This window comes from Geotrypetes seraphini, chromosome 1 (assembly GCF_902459505.1).
Source record: "Geotrypetes seraphini chromosome 1, aGeoSer1.1, whole genome shotgun sequence".
NCBI lineage: Eukaryota > Metazoa > Chordata > Amphibia > Gymnophiona > Dermophiidae > Geotrypetes > Geotrypetes seraphini.
Window position 1 is genome coordinate 177,642,871 of NC_047084.1, and position 16,615 is coordinate 177,659,485.

At 44.2% G+C, this 16,615-nt stretch overlaps 1 protein-coding gene across 1 annotated transcript in view; it reads right to left on the bottom strand.

The window, feature by feature from the left end:
* Positions 1-16,615, bottom strand: part of LOC117366815 (probable ATP-dependent RNA helicase DDX60) — a 288,878-nt gene that overhangs the window by 126,840 nt on the left and 145,423 nt on the right. The window contains exons 19-20 of the mRNA XM_033958734.1: positions 15,826-15,945; positions 305-400 (exon numbers count right to left, since the gene is read on the bottom strand). Coding sequence (XP_033814625.1) covers positions 305-400; positions 15,826-15,945 — 216 coding nt within the window. The remainder of the gene's footprint in view (positions 1-304; positions 401-15,825; positions 15,946-16,615) is intronic.

A 16,615-nucleotide genomic window follows, 5' to 3' on the forward strand; every position in this document is an offset into this window, starting at 1 on the left:
AAATTCTAATCTCTGTTTTACATAGAAAAACTATGGTGATTTTTTGGGAAGAGTTCATTCTCTAAAAATATGGACCCAAAGTTTCTGGTTTATGAACCCATCTGAGATATTTCTATTTTCTTTCAGTAAGATAAATTTAGTAGTTTTTCTATCCTTTCTTTCCAGAGTAATTTTGCCCCCAAATAGATATACTCATATCACCTTTTATATAATTCGTTCCAATATGCCAGATATTGGTAAGCATAAAAAATAATTTTGTCCCAACTGAATTAAAACAGCTGTTTGAAAGAACATAAGGACATACCTCATCAAATATAACATATCTGATTCTGTTTACCCAATCCTGTTGATGAGGAGACAATAACAGAATTTCCAAACACTGTGGCACAGTCACTAGTATCTAGGGAAAAACAAATTAAATTATCATAAGAGAAGACATATAGAACGTACCACTAGAGAACACTCAGGGGAGAGCTCACTACATATTTAGGTAAATTTTCAAAGGCCTAGACAGGATACACAGGTAAAAACTGAGCACACTCAGACTGATTACATAAGCACAGGTTACAGGTGGATTTTCACCTCTTAAATGTTCTTTCACAATGCATGTAATTTTAGCAAATTTAATACACATACTATTTTTATTCATATAAACGTAGAAAATGACAGCAGATACAGATGTGGAGGGGCATAATCAAACATATGGTCTAAGTCCAATTTGGATGTATGGTGCTAGATGCCCAAAGTTGGCACTGGGAAAATGCCCATTTTCGAAAGACAAATCACCATACATCTAGAATTTTATTTTATTTTATTTTTTTGAAAATCATCTATCTGGACGTCCAGGCTATTGGGTCGCCCAGACCGCCAGGATGTCTATCTTTATACCATATTTTCAAACAAAGTTTCAAGTTTTATTTAAAATTTGATAAAATCGCTCAATCAGACTTTCTAAGCGATGTACAGGAATAAAATCGTTACAAAGAAATAGGAAATACCAACATATTATGATCACATTGACAAACCAAAAAAAACAAATGAACTAACAGAATAGGCAGGAGGGGAGGAAGTACAAATTTTTGTTTTATTTATCTCTATCAATTGTAGTTCTAACCCTTCTTTCCTTTTGTTCCCGTTCATCAATGTCTTTAAAAATCCCTGGTCCCTGGTCTGTTTTTGTTTAAATTGTATTTTATTTGGCACATTATTTTGGTGTTTTTGTACACCGCCTAGAAGGCTTGATTGGGCAGTATAAGAAATTTTAAATAAACTTGAACTTGAGTGTAGTTGGAAGAAGCTTGAAATCCAAAGACGGAAGCATTGCTGATCAGTATTTCATGGATCATGTCTCAGAAGGTTAAGGACAAGAGCCAGAAAAATGATTTCTAATCAGTATTTAACAGAACCTGTCTATCTAATCAGTATTCAAAGGAACCTCTCTCAAAAATTTACAGATCAAGGGCATCAGGCTGCCAAGTGGTATAAATTAATATCTGAATATTCGAATAAGAAACCAAAAACAAGCCTAAGGGACATTTGGAGCATTGAGACAAAGCAACAGATTTCTGCTACTCAATGGCCATGGATTTGGACTTGGAGGATGAGATGTACAGCATCAGAATCTATGAGACAAACTTGTTTTTTTCTGTTACATAGAGTTTTTTGGACCCCAGTTTGTTTGCAAAAGTTAGATAGTTCAAAGTCTAATAGATGCTGACATTGTCATCTCGAAATAGGGACACTGGATCATCTGTTGTTCTACTGTCCCTTGATATTCAACTTTTGGAAATCAATATGGGGGCAAATCAACTTGATTTTGGAATCTTCAATTCCGCTATCTCATGAGGTGGTTATTTGTGGTACATTGCTGTCACCTAAACCTCCTTTGGACAAATATAAAAGTAGATTTGCCATTATGACTGGGATAGCCATGCAATTGGTTACCAAAAACTGGAAAAATTGGGATTGGTTTAATTTCTCTTTTTAGTGGGATTCTTTATGTTTATGCTACAAATATGAGAATATGAATTCAGAAATTTTGTGTAATAATAAGTTATTTAAATTAACTTGGAGTCCATTGACAATTTTTCTTAAAGTTGATCTGCGTATAGTGTGCTTTGTAGTTTTTAAAATTTTATGGTTACCATTATGAGTTAATAAGATATTAAGTGTACATGAAAAATGAATGGAATATATTGGGGGCGGGGCTAGGGTGGGATTGGGGCAGGACTGATAATTAATAGATGTCCCCTTTTGATGAAAAAAATAAATGGTCACGTTAATTATGACCTCTAAATTTAGCCATTAGTTGCTGCCTTCATCGTTGACCATGAGTTCTCCTCTGTCCTTCTTCCTGGGGCTATTAATTTTGCATTTGCAGTATCCAGGTAAGTTTAGGAACTGAACCACGGATCCTCTGCATGGTTATATGCAATGCTACAGCAGAATATTAGGTGGCCATTTATTCTATTTACAAAAATAGGCAGCTTATAAAATAATTGAAGCAGTAAATTTGGCAGACTTCACATAAAACTAATACTAGGCCCCTCCACGGTACATCCCACAATGCACCGGGAAGGGGCAGGCCCGCTATTCGGAGGAAGGATCCAGCTGGCCAGTCATCTTTTGAGATTAGAGGAAGGGTGGGTTGGGGGTGTGTGGGGGGTCCAGAGGATTGGGTGCGCAGTCTGGGGGTTCGTGGGGAGGTATTCTTCTTTCTGGCTTTTCTTCTGGCAGGAGGGCTTGGCTCCCTCCTGCCAGTCATCGTGACTGTTTGGGAGGGGATGCTTTTCTTCCGGCAGGAGGTCTTGGGCTTCCTCCTGCCAATGAGCCATGATGGGGGGGGGGGGTCCTTTTGGCAGGAAAGATTTGGCAGGAGAGATTGGGCATCTCTCCTGCTCGTAATCGCACGGGTGTTGGGGGGGGGATACTTTGTCTGGCAAGAGAGATTAGGTATTAGGGGCCAGTTCCAGGATTCTGTAAGTGGTATTGTTTATGACAGACGCCGGTTACAGAATCCTGCTTTTAGGCGAAGGACTGGCCCCTCCTTTGCCTAAAAAGTCTTGTTTTGGGCAATTTTGGGGTTGGAAATGTGTGGTAAGGATAGATGTAGTGGTGGTCTGGGTGATTAAACTGCTCAACAAAGAGATAGGCCATTCTTTTAAAAAACCCTCATTTTGGACATTTTTTTTGAGAATGGACATTTCCCTGCTGACTGCTTTCTGCATCTAGGGACTTAGGCCAAATGGGACTTACGGTAGACCTTTTTTTTATTATTATTCCCCTGCACGGGTTTTGCTTTATTGATTTATTCAAGGTAGGTCAGTAGGAAACAGAGGAGGACTACAGTCAAGAAGGTACCCTCCACAAGACAGATAACAGAACTTACAAGAGAAATACAACAGAAAGACTTAATGGTACTTTTAATATCTTTGGGCTCAGAGTTGTGAGAGCTATTTTTAATAGAAAACCTTTAGAAAAATACTTATCTGATTCAGTTATTCTTTACTGAGAACAAAACAGTTTTGTATTTTTAGGATTCACTGTAAAAACATAAAATCTAAGTTGAAAATGTTATTGTAACTCCCCGAAATTGTTTGAATCTCTTGAATTTCACTAAATTTTAATTTTACATATGAAAATAAAATATTATATTTAGCTGTTTTCCTTGAATCTTATGGCTCCTTTTACAAAGCCGAGCTAGGGCCTTAACGCGCGGATTAGCGCGCGCTAAATTGCCGCATGCGCTAGCCACTACCGCCTCCTTTTGAGCAGGCAGTAGATTTCTGGCTAGCGCGTGCTATAGCGTGCATGCGATAAAACCGCTAGCGCGGCTTTGTAAAAGGAGCCCTTAGTTCATTTCTTCCTGCTGTTTTAGAAACCACCAGATGAGCTTAGTTTATTTTATTTGTACTCCACCCTCATTTAGGGTTTTACTGGGCAACTCTCCAATCTTGTAATTGCCTTGTGGCCACTAAAAACTGTCCTGGGGTGGGGTACACATGTATCACCTCTTCTCGAAAAAGCCCATTGGCTTCTGGTCTCCTATAGAATTACTTATAAATTATGTTTACTGACATTTAAAACACTTACTTCCAAGGCTCCCTACTTCATAGATTGACTACTAACACCTTACACCCCCACTAGACTATTGAGGTCTAATGATCAACACTTATTATCTATTCCCTCTCTAAAAGGGAAAACATTTTTTTTCCCATTACGGCATCCCAAATATGGAACTCATTGCCACTTCTTCTATGGGCTGAACATTCTCTCGACCAGTGTAAGATCAATTTAAAATGTTTTTTTTAATTTAAATATGCTTTTGATCTATAATTTTTTTTTTTAATAATTCTTTATTGATTTTTCATTCAAAAGCAATGTATTAAAATATACAACTACATATAATTAACTTCAAAATTGCATTTTCAGAAATCATAAAAATACTTCAAAAACATTCCCCCTCCCCAATATAAGAACAAAAACCACAATGTAGTTCATTTCTTCCTGCTGTTTTAGAAACCACCAGATGAGCTTAGTTTATTTTATTTGTACTCCACCCTCATTTAGGGTTTTCAGTTTTCAGTAAAATTCATATTGAACTTATTGATCAATGATGGCATCAAAATATAATACCCCTCCACCCATTCACCCACCCACCCTGGATGTGTAACTCAAATATAAAATCTGAAGAATAAATTTGGGGTCCAATTAATAGAATACTAGACGTCCCATTGAAATTGACATATGATGCGGTGCTATTTGGCATGGTATTGATGGCTAAAAGCCCAATAACTTCCCATAACAACACACTTCTCTTTATCATGACAAGAGTTGCCATAGAACTTATTTTGAAGAACTGGAAAAACTAGGACCACTTAAATTATAATTTCTGGTGGGAATCTTTATGCCACAATTTTAAACTGGAACGTATGATTGCCATACAACTGGGACATTATAAGAAATTTAAGGATGTTTGGGAGCCATTGACAAAATTCTGTAAGGAGTGATTATTGATTTTGCCCTTTGATTATACACGTCCAGGGTGGGGAAATACCTTTATTGTTGATTGCAATTTTTGTGTGTCTAAAAGGGGGGGATTTTATGAGTTGATATGTTTGTCAAAAATTAATAATTATATAAGATCATACAAAAATTCTGTGCAAAATGCTTCTGTCTTAGAGTCAGCTATTGTGGCCACTAAGATAAGTGGTTGTTTTTTTTTATGGATTCTGATAAGCTTTATGACATTCTGCAATAGCATTGATTCCATTTATTTAGATCATTGATTTCTTTATGAGTTTTTGTGAATCCTATAAACAGAATTAGTTCTAATGACCATATGAATTCAAAAAATCTTTTTATGATAAATTGCTATTTTGCTCAGTTGCTATTTTTGCACAGAATTTTTGTATGATCTTATATAATTATTAATTTTTGACAAATCATATTAACTCATAAAATCCATTGGAAAATTTTTTTTATACCTATTGTTGCACTTAATGAATTATTGCACTTATATTAAAGGGATGGAGGCGGACCAATGATACAAACCATAACATTGCATTTGTTAAATGGCCAATGGCTGTTATGAGATGTAGCAATATGGTCTGAGGTTTGCCTTCTTCCATAAATGATCTATCAGTGCAATTGAATTGACAAATTTAATTTCATCTCCATTCCACTTTTGTTGTATATTTGATATTTTGATTGTGGAATTTTTGCTTTTGTGTTTTGCTATTGGGGTTGTAGACAGGTGGGTCTAGTAAGTTTTGGAGGTGTTTGGGGGGGCTCACCATAACCTATAAGGGAGTTGTGGTGAGATGTTTATATGGCACCCTTTTTGTGAAGTTTGCAGCAGTGCCCTATAAGGTGGTCCACTACTCTGTTGCCATGTGTGGGTGTCCAGTCCATCACTTTGCTGGCCCCTCTCATGCTCAAAATGTCCTTTTGTACGCGTTTTTGACTTGGACAAATTTTTGGACGAGAATGGGGGTATAAAGATAGATGACATAGCGGTCTGGGTGATCAAACAGCTGGACGTACAGTTAGACGACTCTCGAAAAAAAAATATTTTGGCCGTATTTTTCAAGAATGGACTTTAGACACTGCCGACTTTGGGCGACTAGCAATTTAGGCCCACCATGGACTTAGATGTTTCTTTCAATTATGCTCCTCACAGGGTTTACCACAAAATAGACAATTGTGCAGATCCATGTTGTATTGCATTGTATTTATTTATTATTCACCTTATACAAAGCAAAGCACAAGAAAACAGACATAATAAATATCATTACAAACATAAAACCAAAACTAAATACAATAAAAAAGAGGCATTATGTCGTTATTGCTTATTCTTATTTTTGTTGTACAAGACTGAAAAATTATTTCAATAAAAATATTTTGAACTAACAAAAAAAAAAAAGAGGCAGCTGCTACAGTAAAATCCCTACATAAGCTACCTACCCAGTTGCGGATGGGATCTGGTCTTGGCATGGGCAAGCAGAGGAGTGGCTGGCAGTAACAACTAGTACACGGGGCATTACCATGTACTAGTTGTTGGGAATGCAGATAATGCAGCTAAACTTACCCTCCGAAAATGGCATCCAGAACCCACTTCCATACATGTAAGTATGATCCCTATTGTTAGTACTACAAGATGACTAGGGGTCAGCAATGCTATTTTGGAATCAGGCGCTGACCTGAGTGAAATCACTGTCACCAGTCCTGACCTCCGGGTAAGTCCCCAGAAGGATCCAAGACTGGAGGAGGGTTGGTTTATTTGGGGGGAGGGTTTTTGGTTGAAGAGGTGGGAGTCTTGTAAAGAAGGCAGGTTGTGTGTCCAGTGAGGGGGTAAGTTGGTGTTATGGGGTACTAGATGCCTGATTGTCAGGGGCTGTGGGCTAATAAGACAGACAGGGGAAAATTGAGTACTTCAATAAACCCATGAAAAACCTTTCTGAGCTCTCCTGAGAAAACAGTATAGAAAACTAAATAAATAAAACATACATGTATAAGATGTGCAGGGGAGATTGGCCACAGGGAGTGATATGGAGCTGGTGAACTACATACAAAGCATTATTTATTTTTTAATGGGCCTGCACTGCATCACCTGCACTGTTATATAGTACAGGTATTTCTATACATCAATTTTTGGATTAAATGTGCTGTCGGTGCAAATTTTAACACACTTTAGTTAAAAAGTCTTAGTGACAATATCTTGAAAACCTAACTGGTTTGCTGCATTTGAGGACTTGAGTTGCCTATCCCTGCTACTATTTCAGTGAGTGGAAAGACGCCGCGGCCATCTTTTGGATGCCACTTGACATAACAACTAGGAATATTTAATTATGCAGTGCCCCCAGCCTTGATAAAGATCGGCGAAACGCGTTGGCAGAGGGGAGCGTTTATTTGAATGCTGGAGAAAACATATTCAATACAACATGATCTAAATAACATCTATAATTGAAAGAAGCTAAGTTACTTTTTATTACTTAATTTATTTTGAAGATATAAGAATTGAAAAACGCATAAAAAGCATAAAAATATCACCATGATAAAAGATATTGGGGATGAATGAAGAATTGACAGACCTTTGAGGTGCTTTACTTGATATGGTCAATCTGACACCCCATATTGGTATATACCATATCACTGGAAGTTTGTTATTTTGTTGATTTTGATTACTCTGCTATAAACATAAGGTTATTTAAACATGCAGAAATAGATTTTCATAAAATTGCTTACCTGATATATGGGACTGTGCATACGAGTATATAACTTTATCCCAGGACAAGCAGGCAGCATATTCTTAACGCATGGGTGACGTCACCGACGGAGCCCCGGTACGGACCTTTTTAACTAGAAAGTTCTAGTTGGCCGCACCGCGCATGCGCGAGTGCCTTCCCGCCCGACGGAGGAGAGCGTGGTCCCCAGTTTCTTCGTTTCCGCGGAGCGAAGAAGACGCATGTGTTTTCAACGGCTGTTGAAAAACTAATTTTTGCCTTCCCGCTCGCGTATTTTTTCACTTTTTTTTTCCTTTTTTCTATCGGATTCCCTTTATTTTTGTTTAAAAAAAAAAAAAAAACTCGTCGAGTTTTCCTTATTTTTTCAGGCCGGGCCCGGCGGGGCCTGTTGCCACCATACAGGCCTCCGGGTTCGATTTTGCGGAGGCCGTGTTTCCATTCATGCCCCCTCAACCGGGTTTTAAGAAGTGCCAGCGGTGTGCACGCCCGATCTCCCTCACCGACCCACACAATTGGTGCCTCCAGTGCTTGGGTCCAGAGCATCGGGCTGACACCTGCACCCGCTGTGCTACGCTTAAAAAGCGTACTTTGAAAAATCGGCAGATCCAGCAAAATATTTTGTTTGGTACCGGATCTGCCATGGAACCGGCTGCGACGTCGACGGCACCACAAAAGTCAGCGCCGATGACATCAACACCACCGGACCCTTCCTCGGGGTCGTTGGGCCCAGGTAAGCCGGCTAAGAAGCCTCCCACTTCCCTTGAGCGCCCTCCTGCCACGGTTGCGACACCGGCCCTCCCGGCACCGCACCGGCCCCGCAAACGCTCCGCTCCGATCTCGGTGAGTGCCTCATCATCGGCCTCCTCATCGCCAGAGCGTAGAGCGGCACCTATGGTACCGAAGAAGAAAAAAGCGGTACCGGTGCCTCCCCTGGACGACCGCATCGCAGCCATACTCCAAACACAGTTACAGGAGCAGCTGCAACAACAGCTCCAACAACTGTTGCCGGCGTTGCTGGCACCGCACCTTCCGGTACGGGACCGATCTGAGCCTCACACTGTCCCATCGGTGTCGACCCCCTCGGTACCGATTAATATTTCCATGCCGGTGCTCTTGGCAGAAACACCTACAGTACATACCCGTGATGCTGCCGACCCTGTCTGGTCCCAGGAACGACATCGGTCTTTCTCACCCGGTACCGCCTCGGTGCGCTCAGGCAAATCTCTTTCAAAGACCCGCCATGCCGAGCCCTCCACACCGATGCCCAAACGTACGCACCCTGACGTTAGGGACCCAGATTTGTGGGAAGACTCCCCTCATGGTACCGAGGAGGACGCTTCGTCAACCGACGAAGAACCCTCCATGACCGACACCGTCTCCAAACCAGAGCAATCCTCTTTCTCCAAATTCCTTAGGGAGATGTCAGCAGCTCTTTCCATTCCCTTAGAGTCCGACTCTAAAAAGTCTCAGGCTTTCCTCGATGCCCTAGACTTTGAGCAACCTCCCAAAGAATTTCTGAAGTTGCCCGTCCACGACATCTTACGGGAAACTTTCTATAAAAACTGGGAAGCTCCCCTCACGGTTCCTGGAGCCCCTTGTAAATTGGATAGCTTGTACCGGGTTATTCCAATCCCAGGGTTTGATAAACCTCAATTGCCCCACGAGTCCCTCCTGGTGGAATCTACTTTGAAAAAATCTCAGGGTTCCAGTGTATATGCCTCCACCCCTCCTGGCAGAGAGGGAAAAACCATGGATAAATTTGGTAAGCGCCTTTTCCAAAATGCCATGTTAGCCAATAGAGCCAACAACTACACCTTCCACTTCTCCTTCTACATGAAGCATCTGGTGCAACAGCTCTCCTCTTTACAGAAATACCTCCCTGAACGTAAGGTCCCTCTTTTCCAGCAACATATTTCCAGCCTCCTCCAACTCAGGAAATTCATGGTTCGCTCCATCTACGACTCATTTGAGCTGACCTCTCGCGCATCTGCCATGGCGGTGGCCATGCGACATTTGGCATGGCTGAGAGTCTCTGACCTGGACATTAACCACCAGGACCGCCTGGCTAACGCACCTTGTCTGGGTGATGAACTCTTCGGAGAGTCCCTGGACTCAACAACCCAGAAACTCTCAGCACATGAGACCAGGTGGGACACTCTGATTAAACCTAAAAAGAAGACTCCACCTGCTCGCACCTACAGACAGCAGTCTTCCTACCAGCGCAGGTTCTCGGCCAGACCTCTCAACCCGCCTCAACAACAGCCTCGCCGACCTCGTCAACAGCATCAATCTCAGGCTCGCTCACAGTCCCACCAACCTGCCAAGCCTCTCCCTCCATCAAAACCATCTCAGCCCTTTTGACTTTTTCCTCCAGGGCATAGCCAGTCTCCCATCATCATTGCCTCTTCCTCAGCCTATCGGAGGTCGCCTCCAAATCTTCCTCAGCCGTTGGGAGGTCATCACATCAGACCAATGGGTCCTCAACATCATTCGCCACGGCTACTCTCTCAACTTCCAGACTCTTCCACCAGACAATCCTCCCGTAGAGTCTGCTTCTCACTCCTCCCAAACCCCCCTCCTCCTGAGGGAGGTCCAATCCCTCCTTCTTCTCAATGCCATCGAAGAGGTGCCTCCGGACCAAAGGGGTCAGGGATTCTACTCCCGCTACTTCCTGGTTCCCAAGAAGACAGGAGACCTCCGTCCCATCCTCGATCTCCGGGACCTCAACAAGTGTCTGGTCAAGGAGAAGTTCAGAATGCTCTCCCTTGCCACGCTTTACCCTCTTCTCTCTCAACACGACTGGCTATGTTCCCTGGACCTCAAAGAGGCCTACACTCACATCCCAATCAATCCGACTTCACGTCGCTACCTACGGTTTCAGATACAACACCGTCACTATCAGTACAAAGTGCTACCTTTTGGCCTCGCTTCATCGCCCAGGATGTTCACCAAGTGCCTTATTGTGGTGGCGGCCTTTCTCAGGTCTCACAACCTCCAGGTGTTCCCCTACTTGGACGATTGGTTGGTGAAAGCAACTACGTCTCCACTTGTGCTACAAGCCACTCATCACACCATCTCTTTCCTCCATCTCCTGGGGTTCGAGATCAACTACCCCAAGTCGCATCTGCTTCCCACACAGCGACTTCAGTTCATTGGAGCAGTTCTTGACACCACACTAATGAGGGCGTTTCTCCCCTCCGACCGTCAACGGACCCTGCTCCACCTCTGTCGTCAGGTGCTCCTTCATCACTCCATTCCTGCCCGACAGATGATAGTCCTCCTGGGCCACATGGCCTCAACGGTCCATGTGCTTCCTCTGGCGCGACTCCACCTCAAGGACACCTCAATGGACTCTTGCCAACCAATGGTCACAGACCACAGATCTTCTTTCTCATCCCATCTCTGTGACATCGTCACTTCAGCAATCTCTTCAATGGTGGTTGAACTCCTCAAATCTTTCCAGGGGTCTACTCTTTCATCTACCCACTCACTCCATGATCCTAACCACGGATGCCTCCCCCTATGCGTGGGGAGCTCACCTGGGAGATCTACGCACCCAGGGACTCTGGACCCCTCAGGAGCGTCAACATCACATCAATTTCCTGGAACTCAGAGCCATGTTCTATGCTCTCAAGGCCTTCCAGCACCCTCAGGTTCTTCTCCTGTGCACAGACATTCAAGTCGCCATGTACTACATAAACAAGCAAGGCGGCACCGGATCTCGCCTCCTTTGTCAGGAGGCTCTCAGCATCTGGACCTGGGCCACGGCCCGCAATCTCTTCCTCAAGGCTGTCTATATCCAGGGCGAACAGAACTCCCTGGCTGACAATCTCAGCCGCATCCTTCAACCTCACGAGTGGACTCTGGACCCTTTAACACTCCATTCCATCTTTGCTCGCTGGGGCACTCCGCAGGTGGACCTCTTTGCAGCGCCTCACAACCATCAGCTGCCCCAGTTCTGTTCCAGACTCTTCTCTCCTCATCGTCTGACCCCAGATGCATTCCTGCTCGACTGGACGGATCGGTTCCTCTATGCCTTTCCTCCACTACCTCTGATGTTGCGGACGTTATCCAAACTCCGCAGGGACATGGCCACCATGATTCTCATCGCTCCTCGGTGGCCTCGCCAACACTGGTTCTCCCTCCTGCTTCAGCTCAGCTCCAGGGAGCCCATTCCTCTTCCTGTATTTTCTACTCTACTTACGCAGCAACGTCAGTCTCTACTGCATCCCAATCTGTCTTCGCTCCACCTGACAGCTTGGTTTCTCTCGGGCTGACCTCTCCAGAGAATCTGTCTCAGCCGGTCCGTCGCATTTTGCATGCCTCCAGGAAACCGGCCACCCTCCAATGTTACCATCAGAAGTGGACCAGGTTCTCCTCTTGGTGTCTACTGCATCATCACGATCCCACCTCATTAGCGGTGGAAACTGTACTGGATTATTTGCTCTCTCTGTCCGACGCTGGCCTCAAGTCTACCTCAATCAGAGTCCACCTCAGTGCCATCACTGCGTTTCATGAGCCTATCCTCGGAAAACCTCTCACGGCTCATCCACTGGTTTCCCGGTTCATGAGAGGCCTCTTCAATGTCAAACCACCTCTGAAGCCTCCACCTGTCGTCTGGGACCTGAATGTGGTTTTATCAGCCCTCATGAAACCCCCTTTTGAGCCTCTTGCCACAACTTCGCTCAAACTTCTAACATGGAAGGTGCTTTTCCTCATTGCCATCACCTCTGCCAGGAGGGTTAGTGAGATGCATGCACTGGTCGCCGATCCACCGTTCACTGTTTTTCACCATGACAAGGTGGTTCTGCGTACTGTGACCAGTCAGGTAGGCTCCCTGCCCAGGTCTCAGTTAGAACAAGAAAAATTGAAGCAATAAAGGAAACCCGGAGTGGAATTGGGAAGGGACAGACAGTGGTTAAATGTAATAACGACCTTGACCACCGGGGGAGCCCAAGGGGTCCTTGGAACTCAGCCAGGGCTGACAAAGCAGGGTGTCGCCCTAAGGTACTTAAGCCCAGGTCTGGGAGCAGAGAGGGAAGCAGGATAGGTAGGAGATTTAATCCTTTCCTCCCTAGGGTGCCCTCGCAGCCAAGCAGGAGCAACGATCCAGTTCCTATGGAGGTGCTGGAGGAGGGGTCTGCCGAAAAGCCTATGTTGTCTGGTGAGCTGCCCATGGAATTGGGAGAAGCGTTGGCAGAATGTGCTCCTGAAGTTATTGAGGACATGCAGGTGAACTTTGTTGCTGTCCACAAACAGTGAGTGTGATTTGTGGGTGTTGAACTGTTGGTGAAACATTTTTTTTCTTTTTCCCTGTGTGCAAGCTGAGGAGTGATTTCTTTGAAGGAGAGGTTTTGCTGATATCTTGGGCGGGCATAGTGAGAGTCAAGTGAAAGACTTTTGTATGCAAAACCTATCACTCCCCTGTGGCCTGGCAGTGTAAGAAAACTTGCCAGAGGCTTGTAGGAACTGTACAACTTTTGTGCTGAGAAGAAAAGTCTATGGAACTGTTTTGTTTTTTTTTTTTTGTTTTTTTTTTTGCTGAATTTTGGTAGTCTGCATTGGCAGCAGTCAGGGTTTGGCTCAGTGGGGTTGCAAACCAGAGGCACAGCTGAGGTGTCCTTACCACTGAGTGTAAGTCAAGGACTTGTGCTTTGCTACTGTTTTTTTTTTTGCTGACTTGTTTAAGTTTACTATTTTTGTTTTAATGCTGCTGGACAAAGCTATTCTGACTGCTTAGCAGCTTTATTGAAAAGACTATCTATCTGGATACAAACCGAATAAAAATAAGATTATTTGTTTGCACAGTTATGGTAGTGATTTTGTTTTGGTTTTCCTCTTTCTTGCCATTGTATTGGGAAGAGTGTGAATCCGGTCCTGCAGGGCGGCTCCAGGCCGGGCCGCACGTCAAGGTGCTATCTTGTGGCAGTCACTGTGAGTGCTAGGGAATCCTATCTTGTGCTACAGTGGACCACAGTACCCATCCTAAATTCCTTCCCAAGGTGGTCTCGGCTTTTCACCTCAACCAGTCCATTGTGTTGCCTGTCTTTTTCCCTAAACCCCATTCTCTTCCTGGGGAACAGGCGTTGCACACGCTGGATTGTAAGCGTGCCCTTGCATACTACCTTGACCGTACCAGGGCTCACCGCTCGTCCCCTCAGCTCTTTCTGACCTTCGATCCTAACCGTCTAGGTCATCCTGTCTCTAAACGGACGCTTTCCAACTGGCTTGCTGCCTGTATTGCGTTCTGTTATGCTCGGGCCGGTCTCCCACTGGAAGGTGCTGTCATGGCCCACAGGGTCCGAGCTATGGCTGCTTCTGTGGCTTTCCTCCGTTCCACGCCCATCGAGGAAATCTGCAAGGCGGCCACTTGGTCCTCAGTTCACACGTTCACTACTCACTACTGTCTGGATGCCTTCTCCAGACGGGATGGACACTTCGGCCAATCTGTGTTACAAAATTTATTTTCCTAATGGCCAACCATCCCTCCTCCCTCTCTGTTAGCTTGGAGGTCACCCATGCGTTAAGAATATGCTGCCTGCTTGTCCTGGGATAAAGCACAATTACTTACCGTAACAGGTGTTATCCAGGGACAGCAGGCAGATATTCTTACGTCCCACCCTCCTCCCCGGGTTGGCTTATTAGCTGGCTTATCTTAACTGGGGACCACGCTCTCCTCCGTCGGGCGGGAAGGCACTCGCGCATGCGCGGTGCGGCCAACTAGAACTTTCTAGTTAAAAAGGTCCGTACCGGGGCTCCGTCGATGACGTCACCCATGCGTTAAGAATATCTGCCTGCTGTCCTTGGATAACACCTGTTACGGTAAGTAACTGTGCTTTATCCAGACTAAGAGGATGTATTCCCAGAGCAGTTTAGGGACAGTTTTCATTTGCATGCATACTTTTGAAAATTCATTTCTATGCTTATAAATTAACCCTGCAAATATGGGCACGGTAAACAACAGAACTGCATGTAAGCGCATGGATTTTCAGAGGTAATTTTTAAACTTTCATTTTAAATGTCATCAAAGTCTGCACATAAAAAAGAATGAGCCTACTTTTAACACATGTACAATTATAAAATTACCACATTATGTTGCTAGTTTGATCTAATATTCACTGAACACATAAAAATATTTTATGCTTGTATCAGGGGTGTCAAACTCAATCACATAAGGGGCCGAAATCTAAAACATAGGCTAAGTTGCGAGCTGAATTTTTTATTAAGACACTTAGGGGTCCTATTATTAAGGTATGCTAACCGATTTAGTACGCGCTAAATGTGCACCTTAATAAAAAGACCCCTTAGTCTTAGTAAAGTATAGGGTTACAACCTCTCCAACTCCACGACAGTTCTGTGATGTAAACAAAACATATAAAGACTTTTCCTCTCTGTTTTAGATTCTAGTTCACACTTGCTATCTAACACCAGCTCTGGCAGGATACACGTTTCAAATCTGACATATTGTAATCACAAGACAGAAAATAAAATTATTTTTTTCTACCTTTTGTTGTCTGGTCATTATTCAGATCATGTTGGGGTCCCAGGCTCTGGTTGTCTTCTGATAACTCGTTTGCCAGGGCCCCTCTTTCTTCTTCCCTCCCTCCATCCCGGCAGCTGAAGACAGGCACCTCCCCCAGCAGTCAGAGACAGGAAGGAGCATCCACAACACGCAGATACTGAGGCAGGAGAGGGCCTGAAGCCGAAGAGGGGCACAACAGGGCACAACCACTGTTCCTTCCCTCCCTCCATCAGATGCAGTGCAGCTCCTCCAATGTTAAAAGGAGCCGTGTCAAAATCGGAGCCCTGCCGCTGCCGTAGCACGTTCCCTCTGTCTCGGTCCCGCTCCTGCTCTGACATACAGGACTGCAACAGAGGGAACATGCTACGGCAGCGGCAGGGCTCCGATTTCGACGCGGCTCCTTTTAACATTGGCAGAGCTGCGCTGCACCTGATGGAGGGAGGGAAGAAACGGTGGGCCACATCTCAGCGACGGCAGGAATTGTTTGGTGGGCCAAATTTTTGTACCCCCCAGAGTTTGACATGTCTAGCTTTTATGATCAATATCTCAAATACTCACTTGACAGTTCAAAGTATCATTGCGATAATCCCTTGTGAAAGATCCACAAACTACTAATCCCTTAGGAAGTGCTTTTGTAAATCGATTATATACAGTAGCCACCACTTGATTTACAAGAGCCTGTTAATGAAAAATGTAAAAAATCAGAAATTTTTCAAACTTTTTAACAATATACTCTTACACTTTTTCAGAATGAAAGTACATGTGAATTCTAGGGTTACTTTTTCGTGAAGCAATTTTCAAACATGTACATCTTTCTTTGCATCAGGGATGGCTTTAAGGGAGGGTGCAAACAGGGCAACTACCCTGGTCCCCACAGTTCCAGAGAGTCCTGTACCATGGTGGCCTGGCATCTCCCACCTTTTCCAGCACAGCCTGAACTTTTTCTCCCTTCCTCCTCAGCTTCTGATCGAAGGGAAAAAAACATTTCCTGCAACAGCATTGCTGGATGGGTGCCTAGAAGTTTCCCTCTACCGTGTTCCACCCAGGCAGAAACAGTAGATTGCTTTAGAGAGGGGCCAGAAAGTGAATGACAGAAAACTTTGATGCAGCCATTTAGTGTCATTGCTACAGGAAATGTTTTTTTGTTTCCTAGACTTGAAGGTGAGGGAGAAAGGAGCGAAATATCAGGCCATGCTGGGGAAAGGAAGGGGAACTGATGCCGGACTATAGGGCCCTTAGAACTATTTTAAGTTACTTGAGGGGGGGGATGAGAGAGAGAAGGGGATAGGCTGCACCAGAGGTGAGGAAGGAGGAAGACTGGAGAAAGAAATAATGGGCTTAGAAGGGG